The 25,036-nt window shown below is 46.0% G+C and overlaps 1 protein-coding gene across 2 annotated transcripts in view; it reads left to right on the top strand.

The window, feature by feature from the left end:
- The window catches only part of EXOC4 (exocyst complex component 4), a 448,912-nt gene that overhangs the window by 333,314 nt on the left and 90,562 nt on the right, over positions 1-25,036 (top strand). For both annotated transcript variants that reach the window (XM_066633468.1, XM_066633469.1), the window contains one exon: positions 13,554-13,773. In XM_066633468.1, coding sequence (XP_066489565.1) covers positions 13,554-13,773 — 220 coding nt within the window. The remainder of the gene's footprint in view (positions 1-13,553; positions 13,774-25,036) is intronic.

Raw genomic sequence — 25,036 nt, 5'->3', positions numbered from 1 at the left:
AAATTTCCATGCCAAAGTTGCATTATAAGATTATTGTTTTCTTGTTTCCTGATGGGCTACAAGTTCGTGTGTGGCTTACTTTTGCAGACACTGTGAAATTTGTATATACTTTGCATTTCTTCAATTGCACAAGCAAAAAGTTTGAATGCAAATGATAAAGCAGTAAAATTATATATTCACTATACTTTAAAAAAAATCTTTAATATATACAGTTTTTTTTTTTTTACAGTAGCATGTTGCAGCTTGGATGAATTTTATTTTAAAAACAGCAATGCCACTGAAGGCATTGAAAAATAGGTTTGCTAGGGCATTTAAATTAAACTCTTTACAAGAAAATCAATATCATTGTGCAATAGCAAGGGAGTTCTACAAAGCATCGTTTTTCATATTTATGATTCTTTGAGAGCATGACTTACTTCCCTCTAACAGTAGATAAGGTGGCAAAACTACTTTGGGGCTATACCACTGCAGATCATGAGGAAAGCAGGTGGGAGGTACCACAGGGTTGAAAAAGCATTCCCCATGAAAAAGCATTCACTTCACATACGATACAAAGCTCAACATATCCAGAAAAAGTCTAGGCTGGAACTGTTTTATGTGTGTAGGGAAAATTCCTCCCTCCCCCCCTTTATAAAGAGGTCCATTCATGCAGTTCCATCACCTCTGCCCACTCAGGGCAGACCAGTTAAGGACCAGGGCGGTCCTGGTCCAGGACCAGTTAAGAATATAAGAACAGCAATTTCAGACCATAGGCCCATCTAGTCCAGCTTTCTGTATCTCACAGCGGCCCACCAAATGCCCCAGGGAGCACACCAGATAACAAGAGACCTGCATCCTGGTGCCCTCCCTTGCATCTGGCATTCTGACATAGCCCATTTCTAAAAATTTCTACTAATTCTAATTTTTTCTAAAAAGTAGAAAGATTTTTCTAAAAAGTAGAAAAATTTCTACTAAAAAATTCTGCTAATTCATCTGCTGTCATATGAAGTAGGTTCATTTTCTTGCAAGCACCCTATTGGGATAAGGGACATGCAGCCTACCTGTGGTATCCAAGAGATAAGTTTTCCAAAAAGTTTTCCAAAATAAGCCAAAATGGCTTATTTCCCCCTCTGTCATCCTGTCCACTGATGACAGTACAAGAAGCAATGACTTGAAATTACTGGAAAGTAGTTGTAAATTCAACCTTCAGATGAACTCCTTCCCATAAGCATTTGGGACTGGGCCAAACTGCCCATGGAATCTCCTTCATTTAACATTTTCAAGGAAAGGGTGTTAGAAGCACATCAGGCATAGGATATTCTCTTTTAGGAGGCTGGATTGGATAGGATAGATAGCAGCTTTATTTATTTCTTAACAGTATTTTTACCCTACCTTTCTTCCAGAGGGGACCCAAAGCAGCTATTCCAGGGTAAACACACACACACACACACACACACACACACACCCTTTATGTGTATGAGCTAAGTATTGGCACATGAACTATAGGGCACGGTTCTTGGCCCAATGCCACCAGAAGTGAAGGTGGCTGGATTATGGCAGTTCAAACCTTGCCCTTCAGGAAGATGTACAGGTTGGAGAAGATCAGGAGTCAGCAGTAACTTAAGAAGTCTCTCCCCTGCTGTGGGAACAGCAGTGTCATCAGCTGCCCAGTCGCGCACATAGCAGCTTTCCCTAGAGGCAGAGGTACGTGCACAGGCCCTGTCTTAGACATACAGAAGTAGCCATAAGAATGTACAGTGCCAAACATGAAACCTGGAAGGCCCTCTTTTTAAACCTGAAAAACTTTCAGAAGTTTGTGTTACAGTATGTGCCCCATACAGTAAGGCAATTTGGTGGCAGGATAAGGCAGGCCTACCAGACTGCTGATGTTTGTGCTCAATGTAAGCACACCCATCAGACAATGGGGCAAGGGCCAATCAGGGGAAAGTGCTGAGTCATTGCACAGAACAAGGACAGATGGGAAAAGCTGATGCAATCCCTGCCCAGCATGATGCAATGACGTTCCTCAGTGATGAGGTCATGGTGCTTCCCATTGGCTGATAGGAGTATAAATGTCCAACAAGCACACTCCACAGTTGTGGGTTGTAGGAGTGAGTTACTACACGAATCTCTGCTGGACTGACACCTGAATTGCTGACTACTTGGACTGTTTGCTGGACTGCCTCTGCTTGCCGATTTCTGGAACTGCCTTCTACTTGTAAATGCTGCCTGTGAATAGACTCTGGTGCTGGGACTTCCCTGGGTCTTGCCTCCTTTTTTTGGCGTTCTCCTCTGTGCTCTGAGCACCACGCGCTGCAGCTGCAGGTTTGCGCTTCTGCTATCTCTTTGTTTTGCCCATTATCTCTAACAGGGAGAGTGGAGATGTGGCACAGGCTCAATTAGCATTTCTCTGGGCGAGGAAAGGGTGGCATTCCAACTCCTGGGATGCCTCTCCCCTCTGGGAGGCAGGATTGAACCTGAAATGGCGACTCCTCCCTTGGGGAGCATCCCTTCTGGTCCCAGTCCGGTCCTGCCTCTCAGGAGAATGGTTGGTCCTCTGTCGATCTTCCACTAAACGTTTTAAAAAATTAAAGAGAGAGAAAAACCAGGCATTGGGAAGGGGAGAAGATCTCCCCTGTTGCAGCAGACTCCATGCAGGTAGCCGAAGCCCCCCCACATCTCAGTGATACAGCCTCACTGGCCCCATAAGGCATGGTTGTAGCCAGCGTCAGAAGAGTGGAGTGCCAGAGAAAAAGCTCCCTGGCACAAGGAGAAGTGGTGCGGGCAGCCAATGCTTCCCCAGGCAGACCACATGGGCCGGTTCCAGCAGAGGCGTGGCATAAAGGATTCGGCTTTGCCTGTCCCAGCGTGCATGTGCACCATGAGGTGGACCATGGCGGCTGCAAGGAGCCCACCATCTTGGAGACTCCCCACATGGCAAGCGCAAGTGGCTGCAGCCGCCATGAGGACATTCCGGCAGACGGCGGGGGGCCCCCACTAGCCAGGAGACGTAATAGAAAGGGAGCAGCCCCAACAAGTGCTGCTTCCCCTTCCAGAAGCAAAGGAGCTCCAACAGTCTGAGAGTACCAAACAGACTGCCCCCACCGCTTCGTGTCAGTCTGGCAGAAGCAAGTTTCAGGGTCATTGATCATCTTTCCAACCCAAGGACCCACCTAGTAACTGATTCTAAGTGTTTCTAGTGCAGATACTTTCCCAAATCTCTCCCCCCCCCCACCCACAGCTGGAGACACTTATCTTCCTCCAATAGGAACACCAAGTCCAACCGCCCATCCTGACACCAGATGGAGGAATTCCTGATCAGGGTCCCTCTCCAGTACTTCACCGCATATTGGAACAAGATCACCATGGATGCTTGGGTGCTGGAGACAAATGACCAGGGGGTATGTCCTGAAGTTCAGGAGCAGGGCTAGGAACTGCTTCCAGAAACTACCAGCATCCAAGGACCAGCAGAAACATCTGCGTGTGCAAGTGGCCATCCAGCATCTGCTGGATATCAGAGGAGCCATTGAACCAGTACCCTCTCTGCAGAAGTGCAAGGAGGTCTAGTCTGTTTTCTTCCTGGTTCCAAAGAAGAATGGTGACATGAGGACAATCCTCAACCTCAAGTGGCTGAACAGGTTCCTGCTCAGGCACCACTTCAAAATGGAGACCCGGAGGTCAATAGTCACGCCCTGGAGATGGGAGACTTCCTGACATCTGTCTTTGAAGCTTACCTGCACATTCTATTTCGCACAGAGCACTGCCGCTTCCTTCTGTTATGGCTCATACCATTTTCAATTCTGGCCATTGCCTTTCTGGTTGACGCCACCAGGGTGTTCATGAAAGTCCTCGTGGCCTGGTGACACACCTGCGCCTCCAGGGAGTGTTCCTGTACCCTTATCTGAACAACCTGCTCCTCCACACCCCCTCTAGGCAACAGGCTCTGAGGAACATCCAGAGCATGGTGATCAGCCTGCAGGAGGCCGAGTTTGCGGTCAACAAGGGAAAGAGCTGCCCTCAACAGAGACAACAGCTGGAACACGAGGGGCTCCTCCTAGACATGGGCAAATCCACGATCCCCCTATCACCAGAGAGGTGCGAGAAACTATGGTCCCTCCTGGACAGAGTCCTGTCTGACGGGACGTGATGACTCTGGCCAGACTACTGGGAATGATGGTCTCATGTCAGGATGTAATTCCTTGGTCCCACTTCTACTCAAGAGTCCTGCAGAGCTTTCTTCTCATCTTCCAGGAGGAGATTGAGAACTGTGTCCAAGCCTCAACAATGCTCCCTCCTTCTGTGAGAAAGGAGTTGATCTGGTGGAGAAGCCGTCCAAAGTTGGCAACAGGGTCCCCCTTCAGGAACCTGTCATGGACTGTGATAACCACAGACACAAGTCATCTGAGCTGGGGAGCACACTCTCGGGAGATTCGCCCAGCGAACATGGACCAATGAAGAGAATCGCAAGCACATCAGCCTGCTGGAACTCAGAGCCGCTGGCTCTGGAGAGGTTCTCGCACCTGATTCAGGGTCATCAGATCCTGATCAAGTCAGGCAACACCACTCCCAAGGCCTACATCAACAGGCAGGGAGGCCTACACTCAACTTCCCACCACAGGGAGGCCACAGCCATCCTCGTCTGGGCCAAGGCGCACCTGTCAGCGATCCAAGCACAGCATCTAGCAGGCCTGTCCAACACCACAGCGAATTGGCTCAGCCAGCACCAGATTCAGGAGACAGAGTGGCAGCTGAACCCTCAGGTGTTCAACCTGGTAATAAGGAGGTTTGGAATCCCCCGGTGGACCACCACCAGGGAGAATTCACAGCTCCCAAGATTCTTCTCAAGAGGGCCACAGATGAGCGGGATGCTCTGCAGAGTCCATGGCCAAAAGGCCTGCTGTACACTTTCCCTCCAGTACCACTGATCCAGCGTCTCCTGAAAAGAATCAGGCAGCTCCAGGTGGAGGTCATCCTGATCGCCCTGAAGTGGCCTCAGTGCCTGCAGTTTCCAAAGCTCCTCTAGCTCTCAACGCAAGAACATTGGGTGCTACCAGTAAGGGAGGACCTTCTTCTGCAGGGTCCAGCCGTGCACCCCCAACCATAGCTCTTCCACCTGGCAGCCTGGAGGTTGAGCAGGACATGCTGAACAGCCTCGGGTACTCTGACAAAGTCACGGCTAACCTGCAGGCCTCTTGTAGGGCCTCCACCAGAAAGGTTAATGAATCCATTTGGTGCGCCTTCATCAAGTGGGCAGACTCTAGGGTCTTTCCACAAAACACCCTTAGGAGACAAGTGGTAGCCCTGGGCAGCATGTTCAGGAAAGTCTCTCTCCTCACCCCCCCCCCCCATGGAAAACTCCCTCCAGCTCCCTGGCATGCTGGCTCAGAATTCATTGAATTCATTGAGCTGGTATACCAATCCCTGGGGGAGGTGCTTCCAGAGGGGATTACTGCTCACTCACTCGGGAGCACCACCACCTCAGCGGCATTTGATGGATATGCATCCCTATTGGAGATTTGCAGGTTGGCAGTGTGGGCTTTAGTTCATACATTTGCCAAGCATTGCAGGTTAACCATAGCTGCCTCATTGGATGCTGCTCTGGGGCATAGTGTGTTACAAAAGGTGGTGAGATCTTAAGTGAGCACCCCTCTATGGTTCCACCTATCTGTATGGCTGTGGTATATCCCAGCAGTTAGAATGCCACCTCTTCCTCACCCAGAGAAAGATGGAATTTCATACCTGAGAATTTAGGCAGGCAGACATATCTTGACTAAATCAGAAATCAGAACTGGGCATAGCCTCTAGGGAAAGACAGTAACTTTAGCTGCCTGATTTGTCTTTTCATATACAGCTTTCCCTCCCCTTTCCTGCAGAGTCATGCCCAAGAAATATGGCAGGGTTTCTGCTCTCCATCTGGAGAGCTGTGAGAGTCTGCTGGTTCCAGCCATGCTTTCAACTTTCTTCCTTTTGAGTCTGTAATTAAAGCTACATGACTGAGCCTTAAATGTGCCTGTAGTAAAAGTTAGGAGGCTATAATGCACCATATTAGGGTGGAGGTTTTTATGACTTGGTGATTTAAAAAAAAAAAAATCGGGTCTCTGAGCTGTGTGTGCATGTTTGGTCAAACTGCACATTGCAACGTTCAGAGAATGCTGCATTCCAAGGTGATGCCCCCTCCAAGGAGGGGGAGGATGGGCTGATTATGTTATGATGCAGGACAACAGGATCAGGGTCCCTTGAAAGGGGGTTATAATTTAATGTAAATAATAGCACTTTAATATAAATCAAATTTAATGTGCTTTTGGGATGTTCTGAGCATTTCACAAACATTATCTCAGGAAACATCCTATGAGGCAGAGATATAGTAGTGAGTTCATAGTGGAGATGAAATTTCATCCAGAGATTTTCCAGATAACACTTGGATGATAATAATAACTTAGATCCTCATTTATTTATATATCCTCATTTAAGTGTCAGATTAGGGCAGTATTCTTATGAAAATGAGGCTCCACCAGAAGTGAAAGCAGCCTCACAGTCAAGTTTTGATAATATAGTTACTCTTTCAACTCTCCACTCTCCTTACTTCCTCTCATTGATACCATTCCCTGGGCAACAGTTTGAACACGGAGCTATTCCTAGTTAAGGCTGTTTACTTCAGTGGAAGTCTTGAAGTTCCTCTGCATGGAACAGTGGTGCCCAGAGAAAGTGTGTCCCATTCCAACTGCAGCCATCCATGAAATGGAGTGAGGTAGTTCCAGTTTCCATGATTTCCTTGAGAGGAACCAGACTGCTCTAATAGATATCAAGTCAAATAACATCATTACGTTATGACATTGAGACTCTTGAGACTTATCCCACTTGTTGTAATCCAAGATGCTCAGATACAAATCTTGTTTGACAAAACAATTTGTTTCTATGAATGGATGACATTGTTTCTGTTTTGCAGATCAGGCCGGTTTCAGTCCCCCGGAACATTTTGTTTCCTTCTAGGGGCGCAGTTTGGCATGAGAATTTTGTGTCAGTGTGGCACTGATTCTACCTAACTCTGCCAGTTAGATGCAAGTTGGAACTCTTTCCATTCCATCTCATACCAGTCCCAGTGCTGTTATCTGACATTTCACTCTTTACTTTTTGCTCATGTTAATAGACCAGCAGTTGCGCAAGCAGATAACAGCCATCATTCCTCCGTCCCAGATGTGTGGGCATGTTTTGGGAGGGAGGGACAGGAAGGCATTAGGTCCCAGTTACAGCCATGTTGGTATGCTGGTGGCCACTTTTGCTTACCTCTAGGGCTTTCAGACGACAAACACCTGATTGCATTGATTTCCACACCCCATGCAGCACATAAGCGGCTAATCAGTCAGTTGAACAATAATGAAAAATCTTGCCATCTGTCTACTCCTTTTAATGGAGTGTCAACACATCCCAAATAGGAAATAATTGGATTGACAGACACACAGTCAGTTATTACACACTGTTTGTTATCTGATTAGAAAAGGGGGGGAGGGAATGAAGGGGGAAGGGAGAAGCAGGCCTAGAAGCTGAGACCCATAAGGAGGTGATCTGATCGCATCTGACATTGCAGATGTGTTTGGCCTGCCATGGAAAGATTTGCAAATGGAAAGATCTGCAATCATTTTGAGTCTGCCTGGAAATTCCATTTCTCCTCAGTGCACCTGTGTATTACTCTCTAATGAATGAATGAATGCTCTCTAAATAGGGGCCCCACTGATGAAGTTGTTGTATCTAATGTATTAAAATGGAGCCTTTTAATAGATGTACACTTGGTATCTGTTAGGTTTCGTTTTTCTCACAGAGAGTTTATTGATTGTTCTAGGATCTGTATAGGAAAGAGCATGTAGGATCAGAAAACAAGAAACTATGTTTAAGGCATCAGCAAGAACTGAACCCTGGGGAGACCCACTCCTCAAGGGTCTAATACTGGAAGGTGTGTGAAGTCTTAATTATGGGGAGAAAACTATTTCATCACATAATGCTTGCCAAAGATTGAGCCCAAAGATTTCTTAGCACCTTTTCTAGCAACCTCTGGAGAGGTCTACCCTCTCCAGGAGATTCAGGCCCTGGCATTTCAAGAAAAAGAGTGTTAGATAATAGGGCTAGGAAAAGTCATCCCTCTGTCTCAGATCTTGGGTGGCTGCTGCCAATGAATTCCCCTTGCCCTGGGCTTAGCTGCAGGCAGCCCCAGCCCTGTGTAGGATACAGGGCAGGCCAGTCGGCGTGCCAGCACAGGTTAGGATTGGGCTGCAAGTGTATTTACAATATTGGGCTTGTGATAGGAAGACCGTATTCCCTACTTTCAACCTCTTTCTCCTTTACCATTTCATAGAATCTTAGAGTTGGAAGGGGCCTAATCGGTCATCTAGTCCAACTCCCTGCCTATAGCAGGAAATCCTCCTAGAGCACCTCCAACAGGTGCTTGTTGAGTCTCTGCTTGAAGAGAGAGTCCACCACCTCCCTCAGCAATCTGTTCTAGTACCAAACTGCCCTTACAGTCAGGAATTTTTTCCTGATGTCCAATTGGAATCTCTTCTCTTGAAGTTTGTACCCATTGCATCTAGTTCTACTTTCAGAGACAGTTGAGAACAAATTTGAACTGGCTTCCATATGACAGCCCTTCAAGTATTTGTAATAATAATAATAATAATAATAATAATACAAGTATTTATATACCGCCTTCCTTGGTCGTCAGATTTCTCCTCAGACTTTATTCAAGGTGGTTTACGTAGGCAGGCAAATTAAATCCCTGTAGGGATTTTTACAATTTGAAAGAAGGTTTCTATCTTTCAAGAAACCACAACATTCAGATGTTTCTTTCTTGATCTGGTCGCACATTCTGGCCTCCATCCTCCCACGCTCAGAGCAGATGGAATAGCTCGGCTCAGCTTGTCAGCTGCTTCAAGGTCGTACGGGACGGTGGCCTCGAACTGGCGACCTTCGGATGTTATCTTCAGGCAAATGGAGGCTCAACCCTCTAGACCAGACCTCCTGCCCTGGTATGATAGCACTCTCCAAAAACCTAAAGGGCTGTCATATGGAAGAAGGGAATAATTTATTCTCAACTGCCTCTGAAAGTAGAACTAGAACCAACAGGTACAAACTGCAAGAGAGGAGATTTCAATTAGACATCAGGAAAACATTCCTGAAGGTTAGGGCGGTTCGGCAGTAGAACAAATTGCCAAGAGAGGTGGCAGACTCTCCCTCAGTAGAGACATTCAAGCAGAGGCTCAACAAGCACCTGCTGGAGATGCTCTAAGAGGATTTCCTGCCTAAGGCAGGGGGTTGGACTAGATGACTTATTAGGCCCCTTCCAACTCTATGATTCTACAATGATGAGATTTTCACACAGTCAGGTATTACTGTCTGGTTTGTTTTATCCAAACACCAAGTCCTTCCCAAGGACCTGGGATGCCTGGTTCTTATCCTATTTTGATACAGGTCCAGCCTATTTATACCCGGATTTTTTATATACGGATTTGACTCAACATGAATGGCCACTGCAAATGAGAAGGAATGTGCTGATCCTTGGAGAAGAGGGAACATGCATCCCTTTAAAATCAGTTTAAAAAACTGAATAGTCCTTTAACAATAGCCTCCTTAATGAGGGGGGGGGCAACTGGCTGACAACCCATCAATCCTTCTCTCCCCAGTGGACCTCTCCCTTCCCCCTGAGCACCTTTGTATTGGTGAAGGGAGGGACTGAGTGTAAGCTCTCAGCTCTTTGTAAGCTCTTGGAGGAGGACTGATTGTTGGATTGTCTTTTTAATGACTCTTACATCACAAAGGTCAGCAAGGCTGTTTTTAAATCACAGCAAAGAAACTTTGTTTTTAAAATTAATTTGCTATCCTGTATTTTTTGCCATCCATGTGAGTGCTTGGAAAGGAACCCAAGCAAATAATTAGTCTCAACCTGTATTGTAAATACTGTCACAAAATGTAAGCTGTTCCCAGAAAAGCTGCTTCTTGCAGTTGACTGATGGTAATTTCTGTGTCCCCTGTGCTGTTCAGGTGCTTCAGGGTGTTGTGGAATAGCACCAAGGGCTTCAATCACCAGTCCCACCAATCACTGGGATCACTTGGGTCTTCTTCTGCCACAGCCTTTCAATTTCTATTTGTAAATCTTTGTATTTTGTTCTTTTTCTTCTACTCTGCTATCCCCTGGGACTGCTATATTGATGATGACTTGTTTTTCTTTCTTCTTGACTACAGTTATGTTTGGTGTATTGTGCAATACATGTTTGTATGTCTGTAGTTGGAAACCCCATAATATTTCCATAATCCCATAATATTTTGGCATCTTCATTTTCAACGACTTTTTCAATTTTGTGGTCCCAAGAGTTTTTGGCTGCAGGTAGCGTGTATTTTTTATCAATGTTCCAGTATATCATTGTTGCTACCTTCTCATGCCTTTGCTTGTAGTCTGTGTGATCTTTTATAGCAACTAATTAGGCGGTCCACTGTTTCATCAGTTTCTTTGCAGAGACAGCACTTTGCTTTTTCTTTTCTTTTTTACATTTGTTCTTAAGGCCTGTTCTTGTGCAACCATTATTAGACTCTTGTTTTATTCTTCAAGTTCCCTTTGTTGAGCCACTGCCTGGTCTTGGTGATGTTTGCTTTTCCAGTAATGTCTCACAAATATTGTCCATGCTGTGGCTTATTTTCCCACTTTTCCACTCGGTTCTTTATTTGTTCTTTCTTATAAGCCTGCTTTGTTTTGTTGGTATTTAATAATTTCTCATTGTTAACCATTTTAAGTGCATCCTCTTGGCTATATATTCTTCAAGGCCTCTTTTTTCTTCCTATACTGTTTGATGGACTTGCAGCATTCCTTTTCCATTTGAGATAATGATGATGATGATGATGATTAAAATTTATACCCTGCCTTTCCCATGCCTTTCCCATGCTGAAGCAAATGCCTAAGGCGGCTTACAGTGCATCAGTGCAACATAACAATTAGAAAGGGGAAAAAAGAGGAAGAAAATCATTATAGCAAGCCATTAAAACATTAATTTTAACAGTTAAACACTGAAACATTAAAAAGAATGCATTAATACAGTATTTTGCATTAATAATAATGCAAAAACCTAACACACATGGTCGAGTCATGAGTGGGCATGCAAATTAGTTCAGGGAAAGCAATCAAGCCACAGCACTATTATAGACGCGCAGATGGCAAATAGCCACCTATCTGCCAGGCAAAACAGGTATGGGTTGAGCCCTTGCCAAAAAGTCATGAGGGAAGGAGTCGCTCTTAATTCCACTGGCAGGGAACTCCATAATTGTGGTGCCACTACAGAGAAGGCCTGTCCCCAAACTGCCAACCTTCTAACTTGGAATAGAGGCAAGTACCATCAAAACCTAAAATATCTGGTGTTGTGACATCACTTCTGGGTTCGCAAAGCTCAGAGCACTTTGCTCTGAGAAGTAGTCGCTGCACCCTGTTCTTGTGAGCATTCATGAGAACGGTGTAGCAGCAGAGCTCAGAGTGGCTGCAGAACAGGGTGCAGCAACTGCTTCCCTGCTTTGTTCAGAGTGTTTGCTGCTTCACAGAACCCAGAAATGATGTCACGACCCTTTGTGTACCACTGGTCAACATCTCCCATGCCATAGGTGGTACACGTACCATAGGTTGAAAAATGCTGCACTAGATAGATTTGGGCAAGTTGCTGATTCTTTTCTAAGCTTAAATTTCATGATGGCTGTGAAGATGACTGTAATGGATGGATGGTGGTCACGTTTGGCCTGATTTCATTTTTTATTGCAGTGGTATGTAGTAAGGGTGGTCACTTGACTTGGGTTGACTTGACTCAAGTTGCACTAAGTGGCTATTTTTGCTGTGTTGACTCAAATTGATTTGAGTTGTGAACATCACTGACCCTGACGACTCGCAACACTCAGGCCAGTGATTCGAAAAATGAGTATGGACTTGAAATGACTTGAGTCATTCTCTTTAGTGTGTGTGTTCTTGCTTACTTTTTTTTTTTCTTCTCCACTTCCGCATTGTGCCAAAAGACCTCGTGGGAGTTCTGGAAGCTGGCATTCAGAAGGGCAGCAGCAGCAGATGTGGTGGGTGGGTAGGTTGATTCCAAGAGGTGGGGGTTGAGGGGAGGAGGAAGGCTTAAGTGTTGTTGTTGTGAAGTTTTGCTCAGGCAAGTCCTTGATTCACAATTTGAGTTGTTTCTCAAAAAATCTCTGACTCAGGACTCAATAGACTCAAAATTTTTCATGAGTTGAGTCACAATGACTGCGCACTAGGACACGCAACTCAAATCAAGACATGGGGTTGTGACTCAACTCGTAACTCAGGCTCAGTGACTTCAGCACATCCCTGGTATGTAGTTCTTCACTGCTCCATGCATACCTATAAAAGAGCTGGGGATTTCCAATCCATAACTTGTTGCCCTGACCACTATTCTATGCCTGCTCATCATTTAGGTTCTAAGCAGGTGGGGTACTTGGACTGTCATCCTCAGAACTTTGGATCTTTGAGTTTCTTCCAGCTTTATGCTTTTATAATGGATTATAGTTGGAAAAACTGGGGATTGAATGCAATGAGTGCAGCTAAAGAAGAGGTTGGAATCAGGGAATTCTGTAGCAATCAGTGGAGACAGAATGGCTTATCTTCGTATGCACCAAAGTATTTATCATCAGCTTGTTCCTAAAAACAATATCTGTTCTATAATAAGCAATAATACTGCAGTCGATACTGCAGCACAATTCCCCAGTGTCTAGTTTTTCCCTGCAAATGCTGTGCATTCCTCCTTTCAGTATCTGCTTGATGGATGTGTCTTTAGCAGCAAAGGATCTCTGGTGTGTATCCAGTGAGATGAATGTTTTTACTGTATTTATTACATTCGCCACAGTTATTAATCTGTATGCATGTTTAATTGTTGGTCTCCTCTGATACTTCCAGAGTTTCAGAGTCTTCCAGAGCTTCCAGAGTTTGTAAAAGAGCATTTTACAGACAGAAAAACTGTGTCACAACTTACTAAATTATGGCAAAAAAACAAGGAGCCCTGTTGAGATTGTAGGTGAAAGGATTGGGATGCTGCAGTCATTGGGTTTTGAAGGACACGACAGCACATGTGAAGCTGCCTTAGTGAGGCCATTGGTCCCTCTAGTCTGACTGGCAGGAGAATTCCAAGGTCTCAAGTGATCATCTTTTAATTAGAGAAGCCAGGAAGCAAGCCTGGTACGTGCAGAACATGTGTTCTGCTGCTGCACTGTGGCCCTTCTCCAAAGAATATGTGCACAAAGCATACACATGTGCATGTGCAAACACATGTGCACAAAGCATACACATGTGCATGTGCAAACACATGTGCACAAAGCATACACATGTGCACAAAGCATACACGTGCATGTGCATGTGCAAACATGTGCACAAAGCATACACATAGTTGACAGTACCATGCTCTGCAGTTTTATAGAGCTTTGTTTTATAGAGCAGTCAGATTTGATTGCCTGTCAAATGTTTGGAAATCACTGGCTTTAAAAATGGTAATTCTGTTTTGCATGACAAGATAACACTGAGTCTTTTATTGTTTTTTTTTTAGATTTATTCAAGAGATTGAGCATGCTTTGGGGCTCAGCCCAGCTAAGCAGTGCCCACTCCGTGAATTCCTCACCATGTATATCAAGAACATCTTCCTTCATCAAGTCCTAGGAGAGATCAACAAGGAAATAGAAGGAGCCACTAAGATAACTGATCCGCTGAAGATACTGGCCAGTGCAGACACTATGAAGATGCTGGGGGTGCAAAGGCCTCTTTTGCAGGTAATGGTGCTAAGCAGTGAATATCACATTTCTGAACAGGCTCCCCTCTCAGGCCTTTGTGAATCTTCAGGGGACATTGCTGCTGTAGAGGAAACACCAGGTGTGTTTCCTCCACAGTGTCATCTTCTGTGTCATCTTCATTTGGATTGAATGCACAGATGGTTCAGATCTTGCTCACTTGCTTACCATGTGGCAGTCCATTCACGGAGTAGTAAGGATATGTTCATGCTCTCTGTCCAAAGAGAAAGAGATGCCATCAATGATCCCTTTATGGATTGTATATATGCACAGTAGAGTCAATAGGGAACTAGGGTTTTGCCTGGGGGGGGGGGTTGGAATAGAGAAGTCCCATCCATGTAGGGCTTTATCTGACAAATATGTCCAGTGTACATGGGTGAAGTTTCTCTTTATACAGAGCAAGATTACTCCCACTCATAGGTGTCATCGCTTTCTTGCCTAAACCACCTGGTACATACTTCACTGGAGCCACAGCCATCCCTGAACATTTACATGAATTACAATAGAGGGAATGACCTTTTATTTCCCTTCTTGACATACAAATAGAACCAGTGCATGCCAATTCAGCATTTTTATTCCTCAGCAGATATTTTTAAAACATAAAATTGACTTATATGGAGAAGTAGTTCAAGAAAAATGCTGCTTATTTATTTCTCTAGGAACAGTGCGTGTAGCAATGCAGTGAATGTTGAGAGTCAGTCTTCAGCCTGTGCTGAGCTTCTCAGTCAAAAATGGAAGTTATTCTTTCAGTTGCACTGGGAATTTTCTACCACCTGCTTGACCTGTTGCTGGTTATAACATGATGGGTACTGCAAAAATGCAAGGAAAAATTGCCACTGTGACTAGATAGTAGCATGTCCACAAGGATTTCTTGATTTGGAGGAAGTGCCAGTTGTTTACTTTTTTGTGAAAAACTATTCATTCTCCAAATGGTATTATTGGAGCTCTTTGTATTCTTTATGACAGAAATGGCAAGCTCAGAAATCTGTTTGGCATCCTTCATTTTGAAAAAGCACATTTCTAAGCCTCATTGATGTGGGGTAAAACCGTTTGGCCTCATATTTGCAGCTAATGAAGGATTCAGAATGGAGGGGAGCGGAAAAGGGATTTCCAATGTGCAAGAGTGCTTGAGTTCAAATGACTTGCAGCGAATCCTATCCAGGAGGCCTGCGCTGGATCCAGTGCAAGATGGGGCCCCAAAGTGACTCAGGCAGAGGTAAGGGGAAATTCTTCCCTTTACCCCTGGGAAAGCCACTGCAGCACCAATGGGTCTCTTAGTACTTGTGCCACCTCCAGAGGTGGCGTAAGTCCAAGGAGAGTGAGCAGCTTCAAGCCACTCCACGCTGCTCAGGAATGGGGGCTAGGATCTGGCATAAGAGCCAGGTTCCAGCTCTGCCTCTCGCTCCCCGCCTGCCTGTCCCTGGGACTGCCCTCTGCCTGCCTGGAACACCTCCCTTCCACCTGCTCCCTATCCACCCCAGAGCCTTGTGTTGGTCATCAGTACTTTTGTTCAAGGTGATTATCCATCAATTTGGAGCCAAAGCACAACAATTCCAAGGGGTCTGTATTTCACCAGAGGCCTTGATCTATCCCATGCAGTACTTGAGTTACTGGGGAACTAGGGGGACTCCCGACTCCTTACCCTTTGTGTACCTCCCATAGCTAGTGTTTTCAGAAGACTTTGTGGGCGGGGAATGACCAGGCTAAGGTTGGGGAAGTCAGAGGGTGGGAACTTACTGATTTCATTAAGTGCTTTTCCCCATAATTGTGTTGTGTTCAGGTGCTCCTGTTTTCTGAGGTGTTACTCACTTTACAATTGTTACTTATTCTATCTCAATGTGACCAAATATATCCTTAGGATGACTGGGTGTTGATAAGGCCATTGGACATCTTCCCCATTAAAAAATTATGAAGGGTTAAAATAGGTTAGATTCCCAGCTGCCCTTGAGTGAATGCTTCCTTTTGAATCTGTCATACATAATGGAATATAAGAGTTTTTGAGAGAGGCATCATGATGGCAGATAGCCTAGTAAAAGTCACACTGAGATCTGTCCGTATAACTGTTTCTGCTGTAATGACTTGCATGAGATAATGAGTCCTTTGCCAGGAGTGGCTTTCTCTCTCACTTCTCCAGGGAGATCTCTTGTAGCTCTCCCAAGAAAATGTTATAACCAACTGTGGCAGCATACTGTTTGCATCTTGTCAAATTACTGTACATTAATCAGATGGATGTTGGTGATGAGCGACATTCAAATGGTCACCAATGGCTGCCAAGTGAGTTTTTTTGTTGAGTGTGATAAACAAACGAGTTTTCCTTCAGGTCCATTTGCAGCCATAATCAGAAACTGAATAGTAGCTAATTGATGCTGCATGTTTTGCTTCTCATGGGTGAACATGACTTTTGAGACATGAGTGAAAATTTTGATCAATAAATAATGCTTAGCAGAAGCATCGTCATATTCAGTCTTCTCAGATATGCTTTTTGAATATTTGTGCAGACATCTACACACACCCTTTCCACTATTGGCAGCTCTTCTGCAGGTGGTTAAGCTGCGACACCTTGTCACATGTGTTGCACTTGTCACAGGAACAGGGACTACTTGGCCTCAGTTGTGGACCTAGCTAGAGGTTAAGGCAAAGTTAAGGGCTAATTGAGAAATGCATGTTGTTTTCTTATTTGTATGCTTACATTTTCCTCAGCACCACCTTTAGGCTCTAGTATGGATCTGCCCACAGCATCTAACAACATAAGTTTTTTTAAAAAATCTTTTAAAAAAGATTTAAAACCAACCACACTCACAAATTGCTGCTCTTCTACAAGGTAGCTGTTTTGCTCATTGAACTGCAACAAAAATGCTTTGATCATCTCTCATTTTCTGTAGATCTTACAATAATATTCAACACACAGCTAACGTAGTTCAGAGGTGATCATAATGCATATGTAGTGCAGATCTCACAAGCAGTTGCAGGGCAGTTCCAGGAAAAAAATACCTCTCTCTTCCTGAGTCACTACAGCATTTCCAAATGTGCAGCCCCACACTAAGACCCCAATTCTATGGGCTCGAGCACTGGTGGTACAAGGTATAAGTGTACCGCCGCCGTAAAGCACATTTGCATCACCAGGTGTGGAGGGAGTGCCAGCATTGTGCCAGTGCTAGCTGGCACTGGGCATCAGCGTTGAGAGGAGGATGCTGTGGAGCCGCCAACGGAAAGTAGCACTGCGGGGCGGCTTTTCAGGTTGGGGGAGGGCAGAACAGGGAAGGGACCAGCCCAGGAGGGGGGTGGGACCAGCAGAGGCGCCCTCCGCCGGATCCTATGCTCTACATCGAGCTGCAAAGCCCAACATGGGGTTTCTCAAGTCTGCGTCAGCAGAATAGCTGGCACAGATTCAAGTAGGTCCATTGCGGCGGCTGGGACTTTATTCAGGGTATGGGAAATAAAGTCGCCTTCCCCCAAGGAAACATCTGGTGGCCTCCCTGGCCTTTGTAGATGCAGCAGTAGCCATTTTGGTGCTGCTGTACCCAGTGCTGCCAGGGAGGGTGGAATTGGGCTGCCCATCAGGGGGTGAGCAGCTGTACTTTGAGAGGCTAAGGGCGCAATCCTAGCTATCAGTTAGGCTGGTGCAAGTCCCTTGCGCCGGCCCAGGAGGGTTGCAACATGCCATAAAGCACATTTGCACTTCTTCGTGTGTCCACTGGGCCGAAGAGGGAAAGCTGTGCCGGCCAAGCTCGGTCGACACAGGGGTCAGGGGAAGGCAGGGAAGAGGTGGGAGGGAGGTGTTTCGGGGCAGGTGGAGGGCATTCCAGGGGGCAGTTGAGCAGGGAGTGGTATGCAGGGCTGGGACTCAGCAGTTATGCTAGATCCCAACATTCCTTGAGCAGCGCAAAGCAGCTTCAGGCTGCTCCGTTCTCCTCAGACTTGCATCACCTCCTGAAGTGGAGCAGGTTCAAGGAAACCCATTGGGGCTGTGGTGGCTTACCTGAGAGTATGGGAAAGAGTTTACCGTTGCCTCTGGCTGAACTGATTCTGGCTCCAGTCTTGTGCTGGATACAGCGCAGGCCTCCTGGCTTGCCTCTTCCAGTGCCAGTTAGGGATTGCGCTGCACGGTACCTTGAGTTATGTTGGCCTTCAAGAGGTTACTGTTGTTGGCTGTAGAGATGGAGACGGGAGTGGTTGTAAACAGGCAAGACCAGAAAAGGCAGCTCAGGGTTTGAGAAACTGAAGGCAGAGGTGCAATCCAGAACCAGGAGTTTAGTCCAGTGCCAGGAAATGCAGCTCAGGAACTAGACTAGGCAGAAGGTAAAGTAGTTGGACAATCTGTAGTACTGCACAGGAGTGAGACAGAAACCTCTCTGCTGCTGCTATCTGGGCAAGAGGCACTTTTTCAAGTGGTGTTCCTCTCTATATTTAGCAGGGGGTGAGTACTTGTCTCTCTTCATCCTAGCACAGTGTCTCTTCTTGTGGCTTTTGGCTGATGTTCTTCTGCGTCTTTTTAGATTGTGAGCCATTTTGGGACAGGGAGCCATTTAATTATTTGACTTTGCCTGTAAACCGCAAAGCAATTCGCTCAACATTCACTAGGCTGCTAAAAGCACTGGAACAGTCTCATGTTCTGGTGTTTAACATACACTTAGCTTTAATACCAGCACTTCCTGCCTTTTGATTTATACCCAACTTTTCATCTGACCTGGCCTTGAACATGCACTGTGTGATGGATTATTTTAATTAGCCCAACAGCATGGACAAGCTTGCCTTCACAAGGCAAATATTGTGCTCATAAATCTTCATTTTACCTCTTCAACCAGATCTGTGTTGTTCCTCTCATCCCCATGTCCACGTCCAGGAGCCATTTGACTGGGAACTATTTAAAGCTGGTTAAATGTATTTCTGTATAACCTCTTTCCATCCACATAAAAATCAGGATGATCATGGCTAGATCTAAAATTGTGAGAACAAAAGCGCAGCCTTACCCCAGCAGACCAGGCATCCACTTAGCTTAGTCTCTGTCTCTGTCAGTGCTTAGTACAGGGAAATACTCATGAGTCTGCCTCTGTCAATCATTCCTTGTTTCCAGAACTCCAAGGTTTCTTGTTGGAGTTCTGCCCCTTCTGCCTCCTCCCATGGTGGGAGGTCAGCATCAAAAGGTAGTACATGCTTGGGATATTGTAAAGAGACCACATTGTGTCAAAGTTGTGATGCAGGTAGGGATTTATATTACTAGCCCAGAACAATTTACAATATTGATCACAGTCCAGCCTTCACCTTTGCTCTTTATGCTTTAGTCACCCTCACTGTGGAAGGAGTTGGAGTCCTTGGCCCTCCCAGTGATCTACATCAAGTAGGCAAGTCCAGGTTGCCTGGTAGGAAAGCAACAAGGTACACCAGTCAAGCTAGACAACCTGGGCATAACTGTCAGGCCAGAGGATGGAGCATGGGTCCTATCATTTTGCCCCCATGTCTCTCTTTCACTAGAAAGGGCTTGAGCTTTGGATAGTTGAGGGTCTCCCCGCTACCCCTTTTCCACCCCCATTGTCTTCCCTTTTGCTCCTTTTTCCTGTCTGTTGCCCCTCTCCTTGGCCCTGCTTCACTGGCTTCCTTTCTTCCCCTAGGACTCCTGCTTCTGTTCCCCAGTCATCCCCATCTGCCTTCTTCCCCCCTCCCTTTCCGTACCTCACTCCAACTTGTGGTTTGCCCTAGTCTCTTCTGTTGCCTGGTCTCGCTATGCTTCTCTCTCAGTGTTTCTCCCACTTCTCTTCCTCCATCTCTTCCCCTCTCTATCCCTGTCTTCCTTCCACCCCCTCCCAATTCACTGACCGGGCCAGCCCTTCCCAGACATTACCTTACGAATCACAAAAAAAGCTGAAAGCACATTATGACAAATATACTGAAGGAAGAGATAGCATTGTTCGGAAAACCAAATGTTAAATAAGTAGGCATGCATAGAACTGTGTCAGCTGAACTCTTGATAGTTAGTGAATTCTCAGAAACCCCTAGATATTAAGAATGAGATTAGAGATGGCATTTGCCCCACGCTTGGTTCCAGAGGGAGCGGTGGTTCTTTCACATACACATATCCATCAGTTGGCGACTCTCTGCTGGATGAATGGTCTCAGCTAAAAAAATATTGTGGTTGAGTGGGTATTGTGGTAATCTCCTATTTCTGTCTGCAGTGATTTGTCTATAGTGGCTCATTCACACATACAGATCATCATTCTGCTACAGTCAATGAGCGATGAACATGCATGTGCGAATCAGCTCCTAAGGGGCCTTCTTATACAGTTGTAACCCTGAGCTTTTCCATTTAAAGCAAACTCGGCAGGTAACCAATCACAGTTTCCTAATGAATATCTGTCTGATACACATTTGTCTTTTCTTCTTGTTCGCACTTAGGTGTGCATGTAGAAATGCATTAACTATTGTCACTCATGAAGTTCTCAGTGCAGCAATTGTGTTGACTCGCATGGAGCAATCTCTGGACTCTCCCACTGTAATTTCTGTTTTATGAAACATTTTCCAGATTGGAACACTTGACTCCTTTGTGGAGTTGACAGCATGATTCCTTTCTCCTTTTCCACATCTTTGAGGGAATTAGCCTTGTTTGAAATGATGGGGGTTGAAAATTACTTGGATGTTGAAATGATTTATATTTTTAATAGTTACTTGAATTGAAATGATTTTCATTTTTAATAATCACATTACTCATAATGAAATATAATTGCATATGTAAAGTGGAAGGTTGGCAGAAGGCCTTCTGCTAGATGCCACAATAGCCTGCTAATATTTACCCTCTGATTTTTGACTTCTTCCCTGCTCTTACTACGCATAATTATACCTGAGTTTTTTAATGTATAATGTGAAATGTGACAGCAAACTCTTGCAGAGACAGAAGCAAGATGAATAGCTTCTCAGACAGAAAGAAGTAGTTTTCTTCTGAAAGGATCCCCCCTCCTACTTTTTCCTGACCACTGAGCATTTGGTGTAGGAAAGATTGAAATGACAATGAATTTCTAAGGAAAGGAATAAAGGCTGAAGTTGTGCAGGGGCTGTGATCCAAGTATTGATTTCTAACATTCTGATGCTAGATAATTGTATCTCAAAGAATATGAAACCTGCCAGTTAAAATATTGCCTCTAATTGCCAGGCAGCAAAAGATTCCCTAGAGGTTTAGAAAGAGCAGGCGCACACACCTGTGCAACTGGGAGGCTGTGCCTATGCAGCAGGCGTCTGTGTGTGAACTGTATGTTAGCTATTTCCAAGTCCTGGGGCACCGAAGAGGTTACCTGATGATTGTAGGACGAGCTTAAAAGGAAGAATCCAGATCTTAATGGATTAAGTGCCCAATCCTGTGGTCTGCACTGCGCCTCCGCGGTGTGGATCACAGTCGCAAATGTGCTGTAAGGCACGTTTGCAGGGCTTACTGCCAGGCTCCTGCTGGAACTGACTCAGCTCCAGCTGGCGCTGAGCCAGCACGCGGTTGGCGCCCGGGTTCCACGGCTCAGTGGTCTCTGTGACCGCCGGGCTGCGGAACAGGAGATGGGACGTGTCTGGGGGGTAGGGGAGGCGGTCTGGGGAGGGGGAGGTGTGGCCGGGGATGTGGGGGAGGTGGATCTGCAGAGCCAAGCTCCGCGGGATCCAGAGCGCTCGGGCAGGGCTGCTCACCCCACACAAGCACCTTCACTTTAGCGGCGACCAAACAGTCACCACTAAAGTGAGTAGCCCCATTGCAGGGCTGCTTCCCTTACTCAGGGGAAGGGGACAAACGTTCCATTCTCCCGAGGAGCATTCCGTGGTAGCACGGGAGGCGCTGGATCCAGTGGGAGCCCTCTGTGGAGCCGCTGGGTCCCGCAGCTCCGGGCAGCTCAGGATTGGGCTGCCCATCAGTAGATTAATTAGCCTGCAAACTGAATGTTTAGAGAAAACAGTGTGAAGCATTTCTTCTGGGGCCTCAGTCATGACTTCCTTGTTCACTGCCTCACCATAGCAGCTGCAAGCCTAGGCAGGGTGACCAGATACAATGGAGGACAGAGTGCCTGTACCTTTGTATTGGCAACCTTCAGTCTCGAAAGACTATGGTATCGCGCTCTGAAAGGTGGTTCTGGCACAGCGTCTAGTGTGGCTGAAAAGGCCAATCCGGGAGTGACAATCCCTTCCACACTGGGAGCAAGTGCAGTCTGTCCCTGGTCTGTCTCCCTGGCTATGGGCCTTCCTTCTTTGCCTCTTAGCCTCAGACTGTTGGCAAAGTGTCTCTTCAAACTGGGAAAGGCCATGCTGCACAGCCTGCCTCCAAGCGGGCCGCTCAGAGGCCAGGGTTTCCCACTTGTTGAGGTCCATCCCTAAGGCCTTCAGATCCCTCTTGCAGATGTCCTTGTATCGCAGCTGTGGTCTACCTGTAGGGCGCTTTCCTTGCACGAGTTCTCCATAGAGGAGATCCTTTGGGATCCGGCCATCATCCATTCTCACGACATGACCAAGCCAACGCAGGCGTCTCTGTTTCAGCAGTGAATACATGCTAGGGATTCCAGCACGTTCCAGGACTGTGTTGTTTGGAACTTTGTCCTGCCAGGTGATGCCGAGGATGCGTCGGAGGCAGCGCATGTGGAAAGCGCTCAGTTTCCTCTCCTGTTGTGAGCGAAGAGTCCATGACTCGCTGCAGTACAGAAGTGTACTCAGGATGCAAGCTCTGTAGACCTGGATCTTGGTATGTTCCATCAGCTTCTTGTTGGACCAGACTCTCTTTGTGAGTCTGGAAAACGTGGTAGCTGCTTTACCGATGCGCTTGTTTAGCTCGGTATTGAGAGAATGAGTGTCAGAGATCGTTGAGCCAAGGTACACAAAGTCATGGACAACCTCCAGTTCATGCTCAGAGATTGTAATGCAGGGAGGTGAGTCCACATCCTGAACCATGACCTGTGTTTTCTTCAGGCTGATTGTCAGTCCAAAATCTTGGCAGGCCTTGCTAAAACGATCCATGAGCTGCTGGAGGTCTTTGGCCTGTACCTTAGCCATTGTATAAAAGAGGGAATTTTGGCAGGTACAGGTCAACATGGAACAGTTAAGAAGCTGCACCTGCCTCTTCTACACAATGGTTAAAGGTATAAGCACTCTGTCCTCCATTGTGTCTGGTCACCCTGAGCCTTTCCAGCTCTTCTGAATGTGCTGTGACCCATCCAGCCAAAGCCTTCCTGCTACACCAGCATTTCTCAAACTGTGATTTGGGACCCACTAGATGGGTCATGAGCCAATTTCATGTGGGTCACATAACACCTAGCTCAACTGCCATTGAAAATACAGAGCTGAAAATACAGGCTACAAAGCTGCTAGGCAGGGCAGGCCCCTGGCGGGAGAGAGGCATGGTGCTTTCCCCTGAATAGGTGAGAAGATGGGACACTGGAAAGTGGGAGGGCCGTGTAGTCAGAGAAGAATCCAAGTCTTTATTCTGCTTTGGCGTCTGAGCTAGAATATTTGAATTCCAAGTTTTGTAAAATAAAAGCACAAGCCTGCTGTGTAATGGGACCTTTGGCTGATCGCGGCTTAGGTTTGAAGTCTAAATGGATGATGTCACTTCCAGCAATGACAATCACTTCCAGATTAATTTCATAACTTCTGGTGGGTCCTGACTGACATTCTAAAAATGTCCTGACGATAAAAAGTTTGAGAATCACTGTGCTACACGATTGCAGGCCAGAGCTTGACCTGGTTAATAGATGGGTAGCAAACGTTATTGGTAGAGCTAAGGCTCCAGGGCAGATACATTTCTGAAGCCTTTCTAGCTCCATTCTAGCCATTGGTGAGTCTTGTAGTAACTCACCAAAATATAAAATATTAAAAGGTATTTTTCTTTCATTAAATATTATCGCATCCCTGTGATTCAGGGTTGAGTCCAAACAGGTACTTAGTCATGATTGTCCCTGGCTCAGGTTGAATCTTGGGTAATAGTCTTTGCAATCACATTCAACAGCTGCAATGGAAGAAATTTAGAACACGGTGAGAAACACAAAGGGGTTACTCTTTAGGTTTATACCCCATCATGGAAATCGGAAGTATATAGCAATTACATTAAAATATCTTGAGAACAGATAAGCAGAAGGGAAGTATGCCTGTGTGAAGCAGGCCTGCCCCTTGTAGTCCAACTCCTGCCAAGTCAGCCAGGATTAAGTTGTGGCAAGTCAAGAATGGGCAAAGCAGTGGGCGAGATAAGGCAGCCCTATGACAGAAAGAAGCAGCAAGCCAAGATGCTGAGACCAGGGAAGTACGCTTTAATGGGGAGACAGAACACTGGGCTCATTGCATAGTCACTACCCTATCAGATGGCTGCTTTTTCTGCAGATTCTTCTTCTGGGTAGAGCTTGGGTAGTGCACAATCTGAGCCCCATCCAGCATCTCCAATGCTTCAGTCCCCATCCTTCTCTGTAGGGTCAATACCCTTTAATCACCAAAACACCTCCTCAGTCCTCTTTGGATTCAAATGCAATGTTCAGATTGAAAGGTTCAATGATGCTGTGGTTTTTGCTCTCATTGCATACTGTACAGTTACAGGGGGAATTGGGTAGAAAATGGGTGCACTTGGTCATACATAGTGTCCTTTGTGACCAATAGAGAATGGACTGATGCAGCAGGAATATACAATTGTGGAAATGTGTGGTTGGTAAAAAGGCAAGGGAAGCTTACATTAGCTTGGCTTGTTTGAGTTACAACTAGAGTGTATGTGGGATTTCTTCAGACATGTTCTCAGAGATGTTTGGAATCAGAAGTCCCTGCACAGATTCGCATCGTAGACAATGTAGGCTAGCTTAAACTTGGTCGTAACTCACGGCAAGCTTCTAGTGACCAGCCTGGTGCCAGCCTAGGCTTCCCTGGTACCCTTCATTTCCTACTTTGCAGTCAGCATCACTGGAGCTAAATGGAAATGAAGGGAAATGCTGACTCTGTGAAATCCATGACTGCCTGGGAGTTCTGTAGAGCAAGTAAGACCTCTGCCCTTATCTGCCATCTGTTGGTCCTGGTGGTAATGAAGGAGGGCTTAGAGTGGGTAGTAGGGAGATGGTGCTAGGGAGGACTTCCAAGAAGGGAGTTGTTAACTCAAGAGCACAGATACTTTGAGAGGGGCATCCATGGGAGGGGCATGCGCTACTAGATCTTGGTTTGCACTTCAATCTTCTGCTAGGGTCATTTCTCTCTTAAGGAGGCCTCTTCGGGGTTCAGGCATGGCTGGACTTCAGCCATAAGGAAGATGTTACATTTTCTC

The sequence above is a fragment of the Tiliqua scincoides genome, chromosome 7 (genome assembly GCF_035046505.1).
Source record: "Tiliqua scincoides isolate rTilSci1 chromosome 7, rTilSci1.hap2, whole genome shotgun sequence".
NCBI classification, from domain to species: Eukaryota; Metazoa; Chordata; class Lepidosauria; order Squamata; family Scincidae; genus Tiliqua; species Tiliqua scincoides.
This window is presented reverse-complemented; position numbering and strand designations above follow the sequence as displayed.